This window comes from Schistocerca serialis, chromosome 4 (genome assembly GCF_023864345.2).
Source record: "Schistocerca serialis cubense isolate TAMUIC-IGC-003099 chromosome 4, iqSchSeri2.2, whole genome shotgun sequence".
In the NCBI taxonomy this organism is placed as follows: domain Eukaryota; kingdom Metazoa; phylum Arthropoda; class Insecta; order Orthoptera; family Acrididae; genus Schistocerca; species Schistocerca serialis.
The window spans coordinates 942,377,943-942,399,589 of NC_064641.1; the positions used below are offsets into that span (position 1 = coordinate 942,377,943).

The following is a 21,647-nucleotide window of genomic DNA, read 5'->3' on the forward strand; positions in this document are numbered from 1 at the left end:
CACGTGCTGGTTTGTACCGTAGCCTCTTCTCTACAGCTCCATTTGGCGGGAAGCCTTAGCATTGAACAGTTGTGTTGTTACAGTGTAAAGTATGGAACCCTGTGCAGACATCAGTCAATGCGATTTAACCCTTTGAAAGTCAAGGTAACGCTCTATCGCAGTACTGTTATTTATCGTTGTTTCTGTGTTTCTGTGTTTACAGTTTGTTTATTTTCTCCATTTTTTGTGAAAAATGCAACCTACACCAGGCCACAGCAGAGGACTTACCGATGAAGAAATTTGTGAACTTTTAGAATGTACTAGTGATACAGAGTGTTTTAGCGAAAGCTATGATGTACTTGACGATATTGTGAACGAAAGTGAAGACGAAATGGAAGATGTACAATATACTGAAGTACGTGTGCCTGAAACACTACAGCCATTACCACATCCATTTCAAGAGCGGCCAGGACCAAAACATATGCCACCAGCAGGATCTCCTGTGATAGAATATTTCAATCTATTCTTTACTAGAACGTTGCTGCAGCTTATTGTAACTGATACGAATCACTCAGCTAAACAGTTTATAACTAAACTTGCTACATTGTCCAAACCGTATAAGAAATGGAAGAATGTGACAAGTACCGAGGTAAGAGGTTTTATTGCCTGCTTACTAAATATGGGACTCAATAAAAGGCCCACAATGCTATCATACTGGAGCACAAAACCGTCACAGGCATTTCCATGGTTTGGTAAAATGTTTTCTGCCCACCAATTTAAGCATCTGATGAAATTCTTTCATTTTGTGGATAGTGAGAAATGTCCAGCACCAGGCCATCCTCATTATGACCCATGTATCAAGTACCAGCCATTGGTACATCATGCCAATAATATATTTAGACATCATTACACACCTCATGAACAACTTAGTATTGATGAGAGTCTAGTTGGCACTAAATGTCACACTTCCCTATTACAGTATTTGCCAAACAAACACCACCACCAATGAGGAATCAAATTCTGGATGCTGTGTGACTCTACAATGCACTACTGTCTTGGATTTTATACATACAGAGGTGGCAAAAGCCAAGAAGGTAAGGCTGAGATTGCAAGACATGGCTTAGGTTACTGTGTTGTTCAGAAGTTACTGCGTTTGGGTAGTTATTTGAACAAGGGATATCACATCTTTGTGGACAACTTTTTCATGTCAGTACCACTTGTAAAAAGTCTCTACAAACTAGGTACATGCATTACTGGCACTGTAAGAAAACACAGGAAATATTTGCCAGAGCAATTTAGAAAGAAATTTGGAATTGGGCAAAGGATGTATTGTAAGTCAGGTCCAGTACTAGCATGTGTGTACGGAGAGAAAAAATCCCAGCATACCCCCGTTCTCTTATTGTCAAGTAAAGTTGGTGCTGGTGACATTGAAGTCCAAAATAAAAATAAAACAGTAAAAAAGCCAGAAATAATACACCAGTACAACCAGTATATTGGTGGAATAGACACATCCGACATGATGCTGCATGCGTATCTGGATGAGAGGCGAACTCTTCGTTACTGGAAGAAGGTAGCTTTTAACATAATGTTAAGAATGGTACTGAACTCTTACATATTATACAAAGAGCATAATAAGGGAAGGAAATTTGTTTCCAGATATGTATATACTGTAATGATAATTGAAGCCTTGTCAGATGAATGGCTGCAAGAAAAAAATGCAATTGATGACCCTCATGGTGCTCCGGGTTTGAGAAAACTTCCAGAGAAGAAAGAGTCAAGATGCTGTGTGTGTACCAGTCAGGGAAGGAAAAGAGGGTCAGGAACTGTTTGTAATGGTTGTAATAAGGGGTTGCATGGTGAATGTTTTCCTAAACACACATGCTAAGTCATATTGTAGCCATGGAAATTCTGTAATGTTCTCTTCAAATAAATAATTATTATCTTTCTAAATAATAACACAAATGTCATATCCCTCATGTCACTTTACTCAGAAATGTGTGTAGATTCTATGGACTGTAGTTAGCCTTCTTAAATTGAAGCACAGTGTTGTATACATGGAATCAAAGTCAAATTTATAATACTTTTTTAAAAAATATTTTATTTGGACTGTCACAATCAAATTCATTTGAAAAATTATCATAATCTGTGTAAGCCATAATATTCTACATACTTTTATGGATAAGTGGTAATTTTTTCATACCTTTAAAGTGAATACTGTGTGATATATGGCAATTTAAATAGAACGTAGCATAACAGTATAAACATGCATGGCATTTTTAGCATACACCACTCCAAATCGGCTGCAGTCATTGAATTCTTGACAGCAGAAGGTGTCATCCCAAAGGAGGTGCATCAGAGAATGAAAGCAGTTTATGGTGACTGTGTTAATGTGAGTACTGTATGTCGGGTCTGAAAGAGAAAGGGAAATGTTTTCCTGCAGCATGACAATGCCAAACCACACACCTCATGTGCTACCACTGCAGAACTTCAGAGACTGAATCTCACCACCATACGGCATCCTCCATACAGTCCAAATTTAGCACCATCTGACTTCTATCTGTTCCTGATAATAAAAGACGATCTGCGGGTACATCATTATGCTTCTGATGAAGACGTTGAGAGAACTGTGAGACAGTGGTTGCGGAAACAAAGTGTTGACTTCTTCCATGATGGCTTCAGAAAACTTATTCATTGTTGGCAGAAATGTATCCAATTGACTGGTGATTATGTGGAAAAGTGAATATTGGTAATTAAAGATCACATTCTAAGGATTATTTCTGCTTTTGATTTATTAAAATATTCCCATCCAAACCCAATTAACGAAGGTGGAGGCATTACTTTTCATTCATCCCTGATACAAGATAACTACTATTCAAATGGAACACATCCAACAGCTCAACTGAACACTAATAAATCAACACGATGCAACCTTATCACACAGTTCAATCAGAAACTTTTTACACAATACTGAATTAAAAATACCAATCCCCTCAAATTACATGATGAATCACGGAAGAAGATTTCCATATGTGAACAAAGAAGATGACAAACAAAGATCCTAGTACAACACAAAATATGCTTTCAACTACCCATGAGTACACTGACATGAAAGAAACAAAATGTAAGACATGGGATGGTCCTTGAGAGCTACAAAGCCATTAGCAACAAGTTAAAATTAATACATATTTGGTGATGAGACCAACTGCCAATGAGTTTTTTTTCCACGTGAATAAACATGAGTACAACTTCAGAGTCATGAAAACTGGGAGATGCAGGCATGTAATAAATGACAGAAATGTAAGTAAACTTGCTATAAACAACTGGTGATATATATAAATCAACAAATGCTACATTCGTGGATGGTATAAATTATCAGACACCGAGATATCATAACAGAATTAATGAAAAACATACATATTTCTTGCATATGCAATGAAGAGCCAAAGAAACTGGTACACCTACTTAATATCGTGTAGGGCCCCCATGAGCATGCAGAAGTGCCGCAACATGACATGGTATAGACTCAACTAATGTCTGAAGTAGTGCTGGGAGGCACTGAACTGACAACCTGAATCCTGAGTACGAAGAGGTAGAGATCTGTTCTGAACAGCACATTGCAAGGCATCCAAGATATGTTCAATAATGTTCACATGTGGGGAGTTTGGTGGGCAGCAGCAGTGTTTAAACTCAAAAAGAGTGTTCCTGGAGCCACGGTGTAGCAATTGTGGATGTGTTGGGAGTCGCACTGTCTTGCTGCAACTGCCCAAGCCCATTGGAAGGCTCGATGGACATAAATGGATGCATAAGATCAGACAGGATGATTACATACACATCACCTGACAGAGTCATGTCTAGACATATCAGGGGCTCCATACGACTCCAACTGCACATGCCTCACACTATTACAGAGCTTCCACCAGCTTGAACAGATCCTTGATGAGATACAGGGTCCATGGATTCATGAGTCTGTCTCCATACCTGTACATGACCATCAGCTCTATACAATTTTAAAAAAGATTTATCTGACCAGGCAGCATGTTTACAGTCATTAATGTCAGTGTTGGTGGGCCCAGGCAAGGTGTAAAGCATTGTGTGGTGTAGTCATCAAGGGTACACAAGTGGGCCTTCGAGTCCAAAAGCCCTATGGTTCACACAGTGACACTTGTTGATGGCCCAGCATTGAAATCTGCAGCAATTTGTAGAAGGGTTGTACTTCTGTCATGTTGAATGATTCTCTTCAGTCATCATTGGTCCCATTCTTGCAGGATCTTTTTCTGGTTGAAAATTTGAAGTTTTACCAGATTCCTGATATTCACGGTACACTCGTGAAATGGTCATACAGGAAAATCCCACTTCATCGCTGCCTCGGAAATGCTGTGTCCCATCGCTTGTGTACCAGCCGTTAAATCTTGATAACCTGCCATTGTAGCAGCAGTAACCGATCTAACAACTGCACTAGACACTTGTTGTCTGATGTAGTCATTGCCGACTGCAGAGCCGTATTCTGCCTTTTTACATATCTCTGTATTTGAATATGAATGCGTATACCAGTTTCTTTGGTTCTTCAATGTATATTGCTGTATTAATGAAAAAGGAAACAAAAAACTATTAAATCTTAAAATGTGTGTTCTAATTTTGTTATTACCAAGAGCACCACAAAATTGTCATTGTGGATGTCATATACCGTATTTACTCGAATCTAAGCCGCACTTTTTTCTGGTTTTTCTAATCCAAAAAACCAACTGCTGCTTAGAATCAAGTGCAAAGTAAGTGGAAGTTCTGAAAAATGTTGGTAGGTGCTACCACAACTAACTTCTGCCGTCGAATATATGTAGCGCTACACAGACATGCTTTGCAGACACAAAGATGAATACTGGCGCCAAAACCTCTGTGTCAGTAAATAAATTTAAGTTTTTTTCTCTGCCTCAAGTTTCGACCACTGCATTTTCATACATTATCCAACGAAGTAAATACAAATTCTGTATTGTTCATCTTCGAATGTAGCAGCATTTCAACGTACTACGAAAATTCAATTGGCAAGACTGTTTGGGATGTTTGCCATAAGCCAACTCTACGCTCTGAATTTTTTCCTACCTGTGAGAAGAGATGGTTGCTAATAGGAACGTGCAGTATTCTCTTCACCATAAGAATAATATGAATAAAACATTTTGCCTCGTATTCTTTCGTGTTTGCTGCTAACTCATTTAAATCCTGTCTGCCTAATAAACTACGAAACTAGAGAGAGACAACAGCAAACGCGGAAGAATATACATATCAAGTCATTTTTATATTCGTATTATTCTTATGCCTAATAGTGATACAGTCAGAAATGAAGCACGGCAATTGACTAAATTTTTAAATCTAAGATGACTCTAATTTCTGTGCAGAATGTAATGTACTAAAGAGGCATCTGCAAAGATTTTCAAATGGAGAAAAATTTTCGCTAAACTCTCGTTCAGAACATCTTCTATCATACGCAGTCTATTATTTGGATCTTGTTGACCATTATCAAAGAAAGCAGCAGTGTAAGTAACAACAAATAGCAATCTCTTGCCATTGTTTCGCTAATGAGACAATACCTCTCCCTTTTTTTTTTTTTTTTTAAATTGTTAGTGGCGGTAGCGCGCACAAAAGCTAGCCATGCCACGAGCGGCGACAAGTCGTAAACACTCATTATCAGAATGCGACAAACAATGCATGACACAGTACAGTAATGCATTTTCAGCTTAAAGTGACATAAACACCTATAACAAAGAGAAAAGCACATATCAGATCAAAGAAAAATAAGCAATCAATTCAAACCGGACGAAGCATGTGAAAAAGGAAGGATATCCATATAAATAGGGACAGAGCGCCTGACGCATAGCAGTGGCTACCTGGTAAAGCTTAACTGCCAAGCTTACGACTCAAACCAAGATTCGGGAAATTTTTTTTTCCTTGATTTCGAGTCTCATTTTTCAGGTGCGGCTTAGATTTGAGTGCAGCTGATATTCGAGTAAATATGGTATTGAAAAGATGTCCGCAACAGTGCTACATGCTATTAACCACTCAGCAATTCCTATGCTGCAGAAGATACAACCATATATCTAAGGAATCATCAAGAACTCAATGGACAGATTAGAAATGGCAGACTAACCTATTATCACATATCCTCCATACAACCTCATACAACTGTCAACCAATATTTACATTCAATACTTTTATCAATTATGACACTGCACAAGTTAAACAGATTACCCATAATATTACATAAGGAATGAAGAAGGAATATTTTTTCTCAAGAAGAAACAAGTCCCTACAAAACAAAAGCTACTCTGCACAACAAAAACACTCTCACAAACAGAAGTAGACACAGAGATAGAAGCACTCTATAACCAAGCAGCATAAACTTGACAACTATCATTTTACACACTACTCACTCAAACAACACACCGAATCAAGAAAGAAACCCTTACATGAAGAAAGATGTCACTGATAAACCAGATCAATACTATTCAATGAACACACTTCAAACAACTCAACTGGACACTGACAGAGCAACAGAATGCAACCTCACCACACAACTCACTTACACATTTTTCACACATTACAGAACTAAAATACCAGTATCTGAAACTACATCATGAATCAAGAAAGAATATTTCCATACATGAAGAAAGAAGATGAACCTTCACAAATGATGACTCTAGTACAACAAAAACACGCTTCCAACTACCCATGTCTACATTGCCAAAGGTTAGTAAATGGAAGATTTGGGATGGTCACTGTGACCTTCAGGGCTATTAGCTACATGTAAAAAAACAATACATATATGGTGAAGGCACCTACCAGTAATGAGTGTATTCCACATGAACAAACATGAGTACAGCTTCAGAGTTTCAGAAACAGGGAGTTACACTGTGTGATAAATATAACAGAAATCTACGTAAACTGCTACGGAAAGTGGGAATTGCAGTATGTGACAAATACAATAAGTAACAGATATTTTAGTAAACTGCTGTTGGCAACTGATGAATTATAAAATCTCAGTAAATGCTGTGTTCTAGGACGGATTAAACTACCACACTCTAAGATATCAAAACAGAATTTAATGAAAAAAAAAAAAAAACCACATATTTGTTGTGTATATTACTGTAGTAATGGAGCCGGCCAGAGTCTGGAGTGGCCAAGCGGTTCTAGGTGCTACAGTCTGGAACCGCGCGACCGCTACGGTCGCAGGTTCGAATCCTGCCTCGGGCATGGATGTTTGTGATGTCCTCAGCTTAGTTAAGTTTAAATAGTTCTAAGTTCTATGGGACTGATGACCTCAGAAGTTAAGTACCATAGTGCTCAGAGCCATTTGTATTAATGGAAAAGAAAACAGAGTAGCTGTTACACATAAAAATGTGATTATTAGTTATGTCACTACACAAGGGCACCAGACGGTTGTTACTCTGTGCACCACATATTGAAAAGATATGGTATGAAAAAGAGTTAACTGATGTTTAACACTGAGAGAGTTCTATGCCACATAACATACAACTGAATACCTCCTGAGATGCAAAGAATTCTATGGACTGTTTAACCCTTTAACTGCTCTGGACGTGTTAACCTTTGTACCCGTCCCTGTGAGCTTTGAATGTGTTTACGCGTAGACACATTCAGAGTACCAGGTAGAATGACTGGTGGCACGCGTATACACATTCAGAACACACAGGGAGAGGTACAAAGATGCGTACGTTAACACGTCCAGAGGAGTTAAAGGGTTAAAAATGGCTGAATAATCTATACCATGTATCCTCCATACAAACTGAAAGAATGGTCCCACTCTCTCATAGAACAAAAAAACAAACTTCCCCTCAGACCCATACAACTCTCAACTGATAATTACCACATTTTTTCAATAATGACACAGTTCATGTTAAACTGCTTATTCCTGAAACTACATGAAGAATCAAGAAAAAAGGTCTCTCATGAAGTACCATGAGAACAACTCTATCAATGAACTGTCCACAGTAACTCACTCTCTGTCCTATCTTCCTATTCATCATAAATCCTACTTCCATTATACTGTATTCTCCTGCTCTTGATATTACTCTTTATTCGTCTGAACGAAAATCCTCATTCTATTTTCATTTCACTTCACTGACACAAACTACATCTGGATTAAGCCTTAGCATTTCCCTTTTTTGCATTTTCTAGCTTCCCTACCATGATGAAACAACTGACATTCCCTGTCTTGTCTCACAGAACATTATTCTTTCGTTGGTTATTCAGTCTTGTTCTCACTATCACCTCTCCCTTGGCAATCCCCACCCAGAGATCTGAATGTGGGACCAGCTTTGAATCTTTTGCCAACAGAGAGACTATCATGACACTTTTCCAATTACAGGCCACAGTTCTTATCCATGAAGATATGACACTTTTCCAATTACAGGCTGCAGCTCTTGTCCATGAAGATATGGTGGCTAAAGATGTCCTCTGAATTGATGTAACACAGCTGCAACAGCTACTGCTGCCTTGATTCAACAGATTACTTGAATGGGTGTGATCTGTCGCAGGACTCAGTGGACTGTTAGCTACCACATTCAAAATTTTGTACATTTTTTTGAAAACGGATCCATACTGTTTTTTACTTTTTCTGCTACTACCTTGATCAAGAAAACCTGGTCTTTGTACACCATGGCCTCCAATTATCTATTGATTCCAAGTTTTTCACAAAGAGAGGAGCTTTCACTGTTATTTGTGATTCAGACTTGCTCACAATACTGGAAGCATTTACACTGCCTAACTACTGTGTCTTATGCATTGGTCCCATACATTTCCATTGGCTCAGTGTGGACTGTTGCAGTATTGTTCTTCTTCAAATGCAGTAATCAATTACCGCATGCTACTTTACTTTATCAGAGTGAGGCATCTCCCCACCCCCACCCCCCCATCCCCGCTCTAATCGTGTGTAGTGGTACTATTGCATAGGGATTTCGATATGTACCAGAACAGCAGACATGTACCCACAAACACACAAAACACTGATGACAACTTTTGATTTTTCAAGGTGGTAAGTAAAACATTTTTTTCACTTGGAGGGGCCTGTAAACCCTAGAAGGCATGTCCCCAGTTGGCGGACCGGGGAATGGCTACCAGACATGGGTGGTAGGTGGGAAATGAAATACCTCCCGTGGACCAACAGGCAAACCAATGCCTGACCCAGGGTAGATACAACGTTCAGGATGGGCTCCAGGATTGTGGAAGACAACAAAGTACCACTGCAATTTATTTTCCCTGCATAATGCAGTCTCCATTTTATATTCAAAATATAGGTTCCCCTTATGTTAATCAGTATCTGATGACAGGATAGTCCCCTGATTGGAACCAAGTATGTGTGTGTGTGTGTGTGTGTGTGTGTGTGCATGCTTGTTGGAGGGGTTGGGCAGGGGCAAGTTGGGGGAGCGGGGGTGCGAGAACAACTTGGAAAGAGGAGGCACAATATCAGACCAATGACTTCTGCCTGGAATGTCAAACGCTGCTACAACCAAAACAAAAATACTTTAAAAGATAGATGGGAAACAATAATATGAAGATTATTCTAGTTGTTGAGCTACAATGGGATGGATGTGAAGAGCTGCAGTCAGATAAAAAGAAAGGAACAAAAGTGCTTAGCTACAGAAGGGGGTTTCAGCAAAAAAAGAAAGGGGGGGGGGGGGGGGGGGAATTTATAATGCACATGACCAGCCAGTCATTATTATTTATGATGTTGATAATTCTGGTTATGTGACTGGAATTCGAGAGTAGGAAAAGGGAGAGAAGGAAACATAGTAGGTGAATATGGATTGGGGCTAAGAAATGAAAGAGGAAGCCGCCTGGTAGAGTTTTGCACAGAGCATAACTTAATCATAGCTAACACTTGGTTCAAGAATCATGAAAGAAGGTTGTATACATGGAAGAACCCTGAGAAACTAGAAGGTATCAGATAGATTATATAATGGTAAGACAGAGATTTAGGAACCAGGTTTTAAACTGTAAGACATTTCCAGGGGCAGATGTGGACTCTGACCACAATCTATTGGTTATGAACTGTAGATTACAACTGAAGAAACTGCAAAAAGGTGGGAATTTATGGAGATGGGACCTGGATAAACTGAAAGAACCAGAGGTTGTACAGAATTTCAGGGAGAGCATAAAGGAACAATTGACAGGAATGGGGGAAAGAAGTACAGTAGAAGAACAATGGGTAGCTCTGAGGGATGAAGTAGTGAAGGCAGAAGAGGATCAAGTAGGTAAAAAGACGAGGGCTAGTAGAACACCTTGGGTAACAGAAAAAATATTGAACTTAATTGATGAAAGGAGAAAATATAAAAATGCAGTAAATGAAGCAGGCAAAAAGGAATACAGACATCTCAAAAATGAGATCGACAGGAAGTGCAAAATGGCTAAGCAGGGATGGCTAGAGGACAAATGTAAGGATGTAGAGGCGCATATCACTAGGGGTAAGATAGATACTGCCTACAGGAAAATTAAAGAGACCTTTGGAGAAAGGAAAACCACTTGCATGAATATCAAGAGCTCAGATGGAAACACAGTTCTAAGCAAAGAAGGGAAAGCAGAAAGGTGGAAGGAGTATATAGAGGGCCTGTACAAGGGTGATGTACTTGAAGGCAATATTATAGAAATGGAAGAGGATGTAGATGAAGATGAAATGGGAGATATGATACTGCGTGAAGAGTTTGACAGAGCACTGAAAGACCTGAGTCGAAAAAAGTCCCCGGGAGTAGACAACATTCCATTAGAACTACTCACAGCCTTGGGAGAGCCAGGCCTAACAAAACTCTACCATCTGGTGAGCAAGATGTATGAGACAGGCGAAATACCCTCAGACTTCAAGAAGAATATAATAATTCCAATCCCAAAGAAAGCAGGTGTTGACAGATGTAAAAATTGCCGAACTATCAGTTTAATAAGTCACAGCTGCAAAATAGTAACGCCAATTCTTTACAGACAAATGGAAAAACTAGTAGAAGCCGACCTCGGTGAAGATCAGTTTGTGTTCCGTAGAAATATTGCAACACGTGAGGCAATACTGACCTTACGATTTATCTTAGAAGAAAACCTACGTTTCTAGCATTTGTAGACTTACAGAAAGCTTTTGACGATGTTAACTGGAATACTCTCTTTCAAATTCTAAAGGTGGCAGGGGTAAAATACAAGGAGTGAAAGGCTATTTACAATTTGTACAGAAACCAGATGGCAGTTATAATAGTCGAGGGGCATGAAAGGGAAGCAGTGGTTGGGAAGGGAGTGAGACAGGGTTGTAGCCTGTCCCCGATGTTATTCAATCTGTATATTGAGCAAGCAGTAAAGGAAACAAAAGAAAAATTTGGAGTAGGTATTAAAATCCATGGAGAAGAAATAAAAACTTTGAGGTTCGCCGATGACATTTTAATTCTATCAGAGACAGCAAAGAACTTGGAAGAGCAGTTTAACGGAATGGACAGTGTCTTGACAGGAGGATATAAGATGAACATTGACAAAAGCAAAACGAGGATAATGGAATGTAGTTGAATTAAGTCGGGTGATGCTGAGGGAATTAGATTAGGAAATGAGACACTTAAAGTAATAAATGAGTTTTGCTATTTGGAGAGCAAAATAACTGATGATGGTCAAAGTAGAGAAGATATAAAATGTAGACTGACAATGGCAAGAAAAGCCTCTCTGAAGAAGAGAAATTTGTTAACATCGTTTCTGAAAGTATTTGTATGGAGTGTAGCCATGTATGGAAGTGAAACAAGGCCGATAACTAGTTTGGACAAGAAGAGAATAGAAGCTTTTGAAATGTGGTGCTACAGAAGAATGCTGAAGATTAGATGGGTAGATCACATAACTAATGAGGAGGTATTGAATAGAATTGGGGAGAAGAGGAGTATGTGGCACAACTTGACAAAATGAAGGGACTGGTTAGTAGGACATGTTCTGAGGCATCAAGGAATCACAAATTTAGCATTGGAGGGCAGCGTGGAGGGTAAAAATCGTAGAGAGAGACCAAGAGATGAATACACTAAGCAGATTCAGAAGGATGTGGGTTGCAGTAAGTACTGGAAGATGAAGAAGCTTACACAGGATAGGGTAGCATGGAGAGCTGCATCAAACCAGTCTCAGAACTGAAGACCACAACAACATGAAATTCTTTAGTAATATTATAATCTTTATGAGCAAATGTAATACAATGTGTAAAATGTTGGCTGAACTTTAGTCACAAATTACTTAATTAACATATAAATGAAAATAATCAAATTCTGAAAATGCAATGCCATTGGATGCTTAAAAAATCTACTCACTTTAACAAATAAAAAATATAAAATAAAATATAATAATAATTTGTAATAATAATAAATGTTTGTTTGGATAAGTAATTGAGGGATTAAAATTTACGCCGTGAGTTTATCGAGCTTCGCACGTCCGAAGATGTACGGAACGTAGCCAGACCTCATTATGTATTTTTTTTTGTAGGCAAAGTCTCATATCTGACCTCAACTTCAATCATGAAAATGGAGTGAGTAAAACTACTAAAACAAAGAAAAGCATATGATTAAATAAAACATATATTCATTTTAACATATACATTACGATATAAGTGACACTTAGGTAAAATTATAGATAAATAATTGCAGATCATTCACAAATGTGAGCGACTTATTAGTTCTGCACCTCTTTTCTGCAAATACGTATGAAATGTCTAACTGTGGAGCTGCACAAAATATTATGTCCTTCTAGGACAACGAATGACATAAGAGTGTGTTGATGCCTCCTGGCTGTGACAAGAGAGCGGTGTTAATTGCTTTATTTTGCATTCTCTTGTCTTAAAAAATCGATACATATAATCTAAGTTAACTAAATTAAATATTGTCTGTGCTCCAGTGCAAACGGTTCCTTAAATCACCAAGTGGTGGCAGGACACCACACATGTAAATGTATAGAAATGTGCAAGCTTTTGGAGCCCGTGGCTCATTCTACTGGCAGAAGAGTTGAAGGGGAAGGAAGAGGTGTAAATTGAAAGAACTAGTGAGGTTTAGGAAATGTGGAGAGTTTGGAAGAGGAACTCCGGGTCAAGGGAGACTTACTGGATGGGATAAGAAGGTAAGATGGACTGTTGAGGACTGCACCAGATGAGATTTGAAAATCTGAGAGGTTAGGTGGAAGATAAGGCAATATGCAATACAGACATAACTGACAAAAACATCCTGCACAAGTTAAAAAGAAAAGAAAGATAAGTATTTGTTAGGGGCGGGAGGAATAGACAGGTCAGAAAACAACGATACTGAAAACTAAAAGGGAGTGAAGAAATGAATACTAAAAGCAAAGAAATTAACAAAAATTAATTTCATTAGGAAATGCAAGAACCAAGGACAGGCTGTAATGCCAGTTCCCATCAGCGGAGTTCTGAGAAAATGGTGTCTGGGGCAAAATAAAGATGGCTCATGTGCTGAAACAGGTGCCATGTTCAAGACTGACATGTTTTAGAGCAAGCTCTGCTACAGGTTATTGTGTGTTGTCAGTATACACGTTCTGTCTATGCCAATTCATACAAACTGGTAACTTGGTGGTCGTCACGCCCATGTAAAAAGCTGGACAGTGTTCATGTAATGGCTGGTATAGGAGATGTGTCATTTCAGAGATGGCTTTCCCTTTGGTAGTACGTGCTCTGCCAGCAACAGAACTGGATAGGTGATGGTAAAAAGAGGGCAGGTCTTACAGTGGAGATGGTCACAAGGGTAGGACCCATAGAGCAGCAAAATGGGTGCAGGAGTGCAGGGTCTGTCAAGGATATTGAAGAGATTTAGAGGGAGATGAAGAGCTATTCTAGATGTGGTGGACAAAATGTCAGTCATAATGGTCCTCATTTCAGGGCATAATTTAAGAAGTAACAGCCTTGTCAAATTAGCTGATTAATACTTTCAAGACAAGGAAATACTGAATGACAACAGGTGCATTCCTAAGATTTTTTGGGAGGGATCAGCAGTACCATAATTGGATATTGTGGCCCAGGAAATCTGCTTTTCAGATGAGTTGGTGCTGTAATAACATCCAGTGAAGACAAAGTTGCAGCCATTCTAGTGCCTAGGAGGCCACAAGAAGTCTGCTTGTATCAAACATAGGCCTCAATTTGAGAAATAAATATCTGATAATGTACATTTGGAGCACAGCATTGTCTGGTAGTGAGACATGGACTGTGGGAAAACCAGAAAAGGTCAGAATTGAAGAATTTGTTATGTGGTGCTACAGAAGTGTATTGGAAATAAGATACACTGATAAGGTACAGACTGATAAGGATCTCTGCAGAATTAGTGAGGGAAGGGATATACGGAAAACACTGACTGAAAATAAGTGACAGGTTGACAGGCCATATGTTATAATGTCAAGGAATAGCTTATCCATTTTAGGAGTTGCTTGACTGAAGTGGTGGCTCCATTCACAAAAATTGAGGACGGTGGGGAGTGCAGCCTGCTGATCACATACCTGTCCATATCTGCATCCAGTGACACCTATCAATCAATCTGTTTGTAAGGAGTTTAACTTATAGAGAGAACAAGAATATTCAACAATATATGAAATATTTTCAGCTAGAACATGTCATATGTTCATAAATTATTAGGAAAAAAGAGCAGATTCCCAAAAAACATTTTTTTTTTTTCCAAATACATACAACAAGAAATTAGTAAATATTCCTGTTCCATTCTTAAATGAACAAAATATGTTCTGAACTTTAAATTTCAATAGTGTGAAGTATAGAATAAAATTCACACATGATTCAATATATAAGAGAAAAATAAATCTTCTCACTATTTTGAATGCAGCAGTGTTCAAATTTTTGTCACACAGAGGTCACAATATACTAATTATTTAGTTAAAGTTTCACTTCAATTATTATTAAATTTTTTGTGTTATTATCTTTAAAAATACTAGTGTAAAAAACAACCATGATGCTTCAGTCCCCTAATGTGAATGAAAGTGACGTCTAGGTCCCCTTAGTTTGAACTGAAGTGTTCAGCTGATCCTTGGTGATGATCAGGTCAACATCAAGGAAAGTGTCATGGGATTCAGAATACAACCATGTGACATTTAATTGGGAGAATCTTTAACAGGCCAGCCTCGCTATGAGTCCATATTGCAAAGATGTCATCACTGTATCTAAACCAAACCAATGGCTGAAGGCTTGTGGACACCAGGAAAGCATCCAAGTGACCCATGAAAAGGCTGGCATAGGAAGAGCCATCCTGGTTCCCATGGCCATGCCCCTGATCTGTTTATGTATCTGCCCCTCAAAGGTAAAGTAATTAGTGCAAGGTTAAAGCTGATTAAGGTGAGTAGGAAGGGCATCGTAGATTTGGAATCAGGTGGGTGCTGGTTGAGAAAATGTTCAGCAGCAGACAGACTATGCACTTGTTCGTATTAAAGGAGGTGGAATCAATGGCAACAAGTAGGATGTGTGGCACAATGGGACAGGCACAGATTTTAGATGATCTAGGAAATGATTGGTGTCTTTAATATAGGAGCAAAGTCTTCATACTACTGGTTGCAAGTGTTGATCAACTAAGGGAGATACACCTTTGGTGGGTGCTTTGAAGCCAGCAACTATGGGATGATCAGGGTGACTGGGTTTATAGATCTTAGGAAGAAGGTAAAAGGTGGAGGTGTGTATTTTCAGTTGGGTAAATAATGCTATGGATTGAGGTCTTAGTCCTCATGAGGAGTCTGAAGTTTTAAGGAATCAACTGTAGGTCAGCTTGTATCAGTGGGATGGGATCTCGATGGCAGATGCTGTACATAGAGGTGTCACACAACTGGCACAGACTCTCACTTACATACTCCTATCGGTCAAGTACGACAATGGTAGATCTCTTGCTGGCCGGAAGGATATGATCAAGTCATCAGGTTTTTGGGAATAATGAAGAGCCTGCAGTACGTGGAGGACCTGTTAGGGTCATTTTGTAGGGACCTAAGGAAAGGTTGTAAAGCAATGCTGAATTTTATGAATTTTCAAAGGCTTGTAAATAAAATGTCAGATTTTCAATATTACCTAAGTTAGAGCTCTACAGTATTATGGATTGAGGGCGAAGGGGGTGGGCTTTCAATTGTGCAAGACTTACCATTATCACTGGCTAATGGCCAGCAACCATTGTATTGTATTTTAAGAAGCTAAATAAATATTTTTGCAAACAGAGCCTGATCGAAACTGCAGGTTCTTGTTGCTGATCCTCTTTCCAATGATCCCTGCAAGCCACAAACTGCATATACTTATGAAGATTGGTCACGATAATGGTAATAAGAAGTCAACTTTTCTGTCTGTCTCACAAGATGATCAACAATCGAGAACAAATTCTTTCATTTGTACCCAGAGCCACAGCATAAAAGAAGTATGTGGGTTAGAATAGAGAACATAAAAAATGGGACTCCCAATATTACAGATAGAAAAACTGTGACCTCCATGTCCCAGAGCACAAGAAAAACATTTGAAGAGAAAACAGCGGCCTATGATGTTCCAGAGCAAAAGCAAAAGATCTGATGGGAAAATAGCAGCCCATGACATTACACAGCAACAGAAAAGTAGTTCATGCAGAAACCGCAACTTCTGATACGCTGATAGAACAGAAATTACATCTGATGCAATAATAATATAGTAGTGATGTTGCATCGTAGACACGCACAACAAAAAAACTTCTAAATAAGTAAGCTTTTGAGCCAAAAGGTCTTTCTCTGAAGTCAACAACACAAATATACAGATGCACACGCACACAAACACACACACAAAACTGTCACACACCTGACCACTGTCTCTCGCTGAGAGGGCAGACTGCGAACAATGTGCATGGTGGTAGGGGGGAGGGGAGGGGGGGAACAGCAGGGTAGGGATGGGGGATGGTCAAGTGCTGCTTTTGGGAGCATACATGGATGTGGTGGGGAGAGTGTTGGGCTGTTAGCTGCAGTCTGAAGGTTAAACAGAGAGAGAAGGGGAGGAGGGAGCAGACAAGGAGACAAGTAAAAACATGAGGAGTAAAAAGACTGTGTGTCTTGATCTTATAATCCTACCTGCTGACAAAGGCTCCCCCACTATTGTTTTGAACCACAAGAATTACTTGGTATGTGTCCGTCAGCTCTCAGATTTGTCCATCAACAAACCCTGCCATAGTTTCCCCACTGAATCAAACAGGAATTCCAGTCTCTCTTCAAATCCTTATGCCCATCCCAGAACCTCTCCCTTGAGCCTCTCTCTCTCTCTCTCTCCTTCCTCACACTTACCACTCCCCATTCTCCGACCATCTAAATGCTTCATAAAGTCAATACACCCAACCATCCATTGTGGCCAGATGCTGTGCTGCCACTGAGAGTCTCTGCTTTCATACACCAACACCTTCTGCCTATTACCTGCAACCTTCTCTGCTCTCGCAACCTTCCCTCCCATAAAAAGACACCAACCATTTCCTCCAACAACTCTCCACAATTCCTGTTCCTTTACCACACAATGCCCTGCCCATTACTATTGATGCCACTTCCTTTATACTAATATCCCCAATGCCTTTTGGTTTGCCATTATTGAACACTACCTTTCCAAAGGTCCCATGGATTCCAAACCTACAATCTCTTTCCAGGTCACCACAACCAACTATATATTAACCCATCATTACTTCACCTTTGAAGGCATCACCAACAAACAAATTTGAAATACGGCAATGGGCACCCACATGGCACCATCCTGCACTAACCTATTCATAGGCCATCTAGAGGAATCCTTCCTAACCACCCAGAATCCCAAACCCCTGACCTGGTTCGAATTCACTGACGACATCTTCGTAATCCAGTTTGAGGATGATGACATCCTATCCACATTCCTCCAAAGCCTCAAAGCCTTCTCCCCCATATGCTTCACTGGGTTCTCCTCGACCCAACAAGCCACCTTCCTCTATGTTGACATCATGAACTTCATCCATATGTAACCTACCAACCGCCAGCAATATGTCCACTTTGACAGCTCCTACCTATTCCATACTAACAAGTCCCTTCCACACAGCCTAGTCACCTGTGTCTTACCACATCTGTAGTGACAAGCAGTCCCTCTCAAAATACACCAAGGGTCTCACTGAAGCCTTCAAAGACCAAAATTACTCTCCCAAAATTGTACTGAAACATATCTTCCATACCTTATCTCTCAAGTCACCCACCACCTCCTGAAGTCCCACCATCTGGCCTGAAAGGAGTATTTCCCTCATAACTAAGTACCACCCAGGAAAGGAACAACTGAATCAGATTCTTCATCAGGGTTTCAGCTACCTCTAGTTGTGGCTTGAAATGACTGTCCACTATCTTTTTCACACCTACCATGGTAGTATTCCACCACCTACCAAACATACACAATATCCTTGTCTGTCCCTACTCCTCCCCTGCTCCCAGCCCCTTCCCTCAAAGTTCATATCCATGTAATAGACCTGCAAAAAAGTCCTGTCCCATATATCATCCCACCTCCATCTACTCCAGTCCAGTCACAAACATCACCTACCCCATCAAAAACTAGACTACCTATGAAAGCAGTTACATGATCCACATGGTAAGCTGCAACAGCTGTGCTGTGCTCCACATGGGCATAACAACCAACGAGCTCTCTGTCCACATGAATAGCCACTAACTTTGGACCACCCAGTCGCTGAACGTGCTATAGTTCTTCACTTCACTTCACTTCAAACACTGCTCCACAGCCTGTGTCATCAGTATCCATCCTACCAACACCAGTTTTCTGAATTGCAAAGATGGGAGATCTCCCTGCAATATATCCTACATTCCTGTAGCCTCCTGGGACTCAACCATTGATAGTCACTGTCCTTCACCCACCTATCCCCTTCCCTGCTCCCACTCGATCAATACACAGCCTTCTATTCCACCAGTACACTGTGATATTATTGGATTTCAGACATTTTGCATATGAGGAAAGGACAGCCATCGAGCTGTAGTTTGTAATGATACAAAGCATGACAAGGCGAGAGTAAAGAAACGAAATCTGTTTATAACGTGCGCCTATACCAAGACGCGCAGCCAGCGTTTAAAAGGTACACTATGACTCGCTGGGCGCAAATATTTAAAATCATTGCCGCAGCACTTGATAGCAAGAAGCTGCGAAACAGAAGAAAGAACACTTTATAATTTGTTAGGAAAATTCTAGAGTCTTTATAGTTAGTTGTACTTCTGGTCGCCGATATGTTAACATGTACTTCATTACCTTTGATGTTCGGTTGCCGACTTGTTAAGACGTGTTGTGTAGCACCGCTACAAGTTATATTTCATTTAGTGTGAAAAACCACGTTATCACCAAGAAAACAAAAACGCTTTTGTAAACTTTGTGACGATAAAAAATACTTACGCGCACGACAGGACATTTAATTTTTACAAAATATCACACATACAAAAGCAGCGATTGTTGGACTGTTCCACGTATGAGAAAAACATAAAAGTGTAAGTTTTGTGTTCATTGTAAATTTGTTAATGTTTATAGTTTAACGCCTTTGTTCTTTGAGAATATATTGATGCTTCACTGTACAGAAAATCTATGCTTGTTCTTTTCTTTAAATTAACCACAAATAATGTTTATGTTTAAATGAACTTTGTTACAGGTTCGCTCTTTATCGCGGTGTCTCGATTGTATTTGGGAGACCATTAATGTGTTCAATTTCTGATCTGACAACTTTTTTTACAAAATTTCACTGTTTTGCATTTTTTTTTATTATTCAAATAGGTCCCTTAGGTAATTTCATTGAAGAGTCTGATTGCGTGAAAGCAATCCGGGTTAAGAGGTTATTTGAGAAACTATTTTCACGCAGTCAATCTGTACGTCTCCTGAACACAATCGAGAACCGACGCATCGTCAATCATTCATTAATTTTTCTCTCTTTCCAAGGCGTACCAAAAAACGGCCAAGGAGAACTGCTGTGAGTACGCAATCTAGTGTTAAAAGGTTGCATTCTTTATCTTGTTGGCAAACATTGCCATAAATTATCATCATCAATGTTATATTTGGTTAAATGTGAAAAGCCAAAAAAAACCTTATAACGCTAGAACACACAAAGTCTTTTTCCATCTCACCCTTTTCCAATAACCCCCCCCCCCCCCCCCTCCCAACATCTAACTTCTGACTGCACCCAGCTGCCTACTCTCTCAACTGTCATTTCAATCAGTTCACGCACAATTACTGTATACCCTTCTTCATAAACTGTACTTGCATGCTCATTATAGCATTGAAAAATCAGCAACATTTTCTCTTCCTTTGTTGCTCCACATATTTAGATAAACCTCTCTCATAACAGTTCCATAACAAATAATTGAACAGTACCACCCTGAACCCTCAGGAATTCTGTTCAACAAGCTGATGTGTGGAGCAAGTAGCTCAATCTTAGTCAATGGAAAATATATTAAGCAAAACACTAAGACCAATATTCAGAAACTCAGTACGGTATATGACTCTGAAGAAAGATCAAATGTAAGGCTGCAAACCACATCACACCAACCTCTATGACAAATCCCACCTGTACCAAGCTTGGTGCAGCTTTACACACAAGCTACACTACCTACTAAACCAATAATTATCATCATTCAAATGTACTCCACATTAGTCGCTTGTTGCATTCATTAATCTGCTTTATATTTTTAGATTTTCAGAAGGCTTTTGACACCATTTCTCATAGACTACTTCTAATCAAATTTTGTGCCTTTCAAGTATCGTACCAGTTATGTAACTGGATTCATGGTTTCCTGTCAGAATGGTCAAGTTCATGGTAATTGATGGAAAGACATCAAGTAAACTAGAAGTAATGTCTGTTGTTCCCTGAGGAAATGTTATATGCCCTCTGGTGTTTCTGATCTACATAAAAAATTTAGGGGATGATCTGAAAACACCTCTGACATTGTTTGCAGAAAAATGTTGTCATTTAATATCCTGTAAAGTCATCATCAGATGATCAAAAATTATTGCAAAATTATTTAGAAAAGATATTTGCATGGTGCTAAAAGAGGTATCTGACTCTAAACAGTGCAAAATGTGAAATCACCCACATGAGTACTAAAAGGAATCTGCTACACTTTCCTTGCATGATAAATCACATAAATCTAAAGACTGTCAATTCAACTAAATACTTAGGGATTACTATTACCTATAGCTTAAATTGGACTGTTCACACAAATAATGCTGTGGAGAAAGCAAACCAAAGACTTTTTTTGTCCAGGTCGATATGTGGTAAGTGCTTATGGGACTAAACTGCTAAGGTCATTGGTCCCTAGACCTACACACAACTTAATCTAAATTAAACTAACCTACACTAAGGACAACACACACCCATGCCCGAGGGAGGACTCGAAACTCCGATGGGGATAGCTGTGCGAACTGTGGCAAGGAGCTGCAGATCGCATGACTATCCTGCACAGCCCAAAGTCTTTGATTTATTGGCAGAACACTTAGAAAGTACTGGTGTGCAGTGTGGGATATGCATCATATTGATCTGACGGAGGTCATTGAAAAAGTTCAAAGAAGGGCAGAACATTTTGTACAATCACAAAATAGAGGAGAGAGTGCCATGGGAGATTATATGTGAATTAGAGTGGCAGTCGTTAAAACAAAGGCCTTTTCAATTGAGGCATGATCTTTTCATGAAATTTCA

General features: G+C 39.4%; 1 protein-coding gene across 1 annotated transcript; it reads left to right on the forward strand.

Annotated features, from left to right (window-relative positions):
- Window positions 1-1,021: 1,021 nt before the first annotated feature.
- Window positions 1,022-1,864, forward strand: LOC126474848 (piggyBac transposable element-derived protein 4-like). Its single transcript, XM_050102327.1, has one exon. It carries the CDS (start codon window positions 1,022-1,024, stop codon window positions 1,862-1,864), a length of 843 nt encoding a protein of 280 aa, XP_049958284.1.
- Window positions 1,865-21,647: the final 19,783 nt, after the last annotated feature.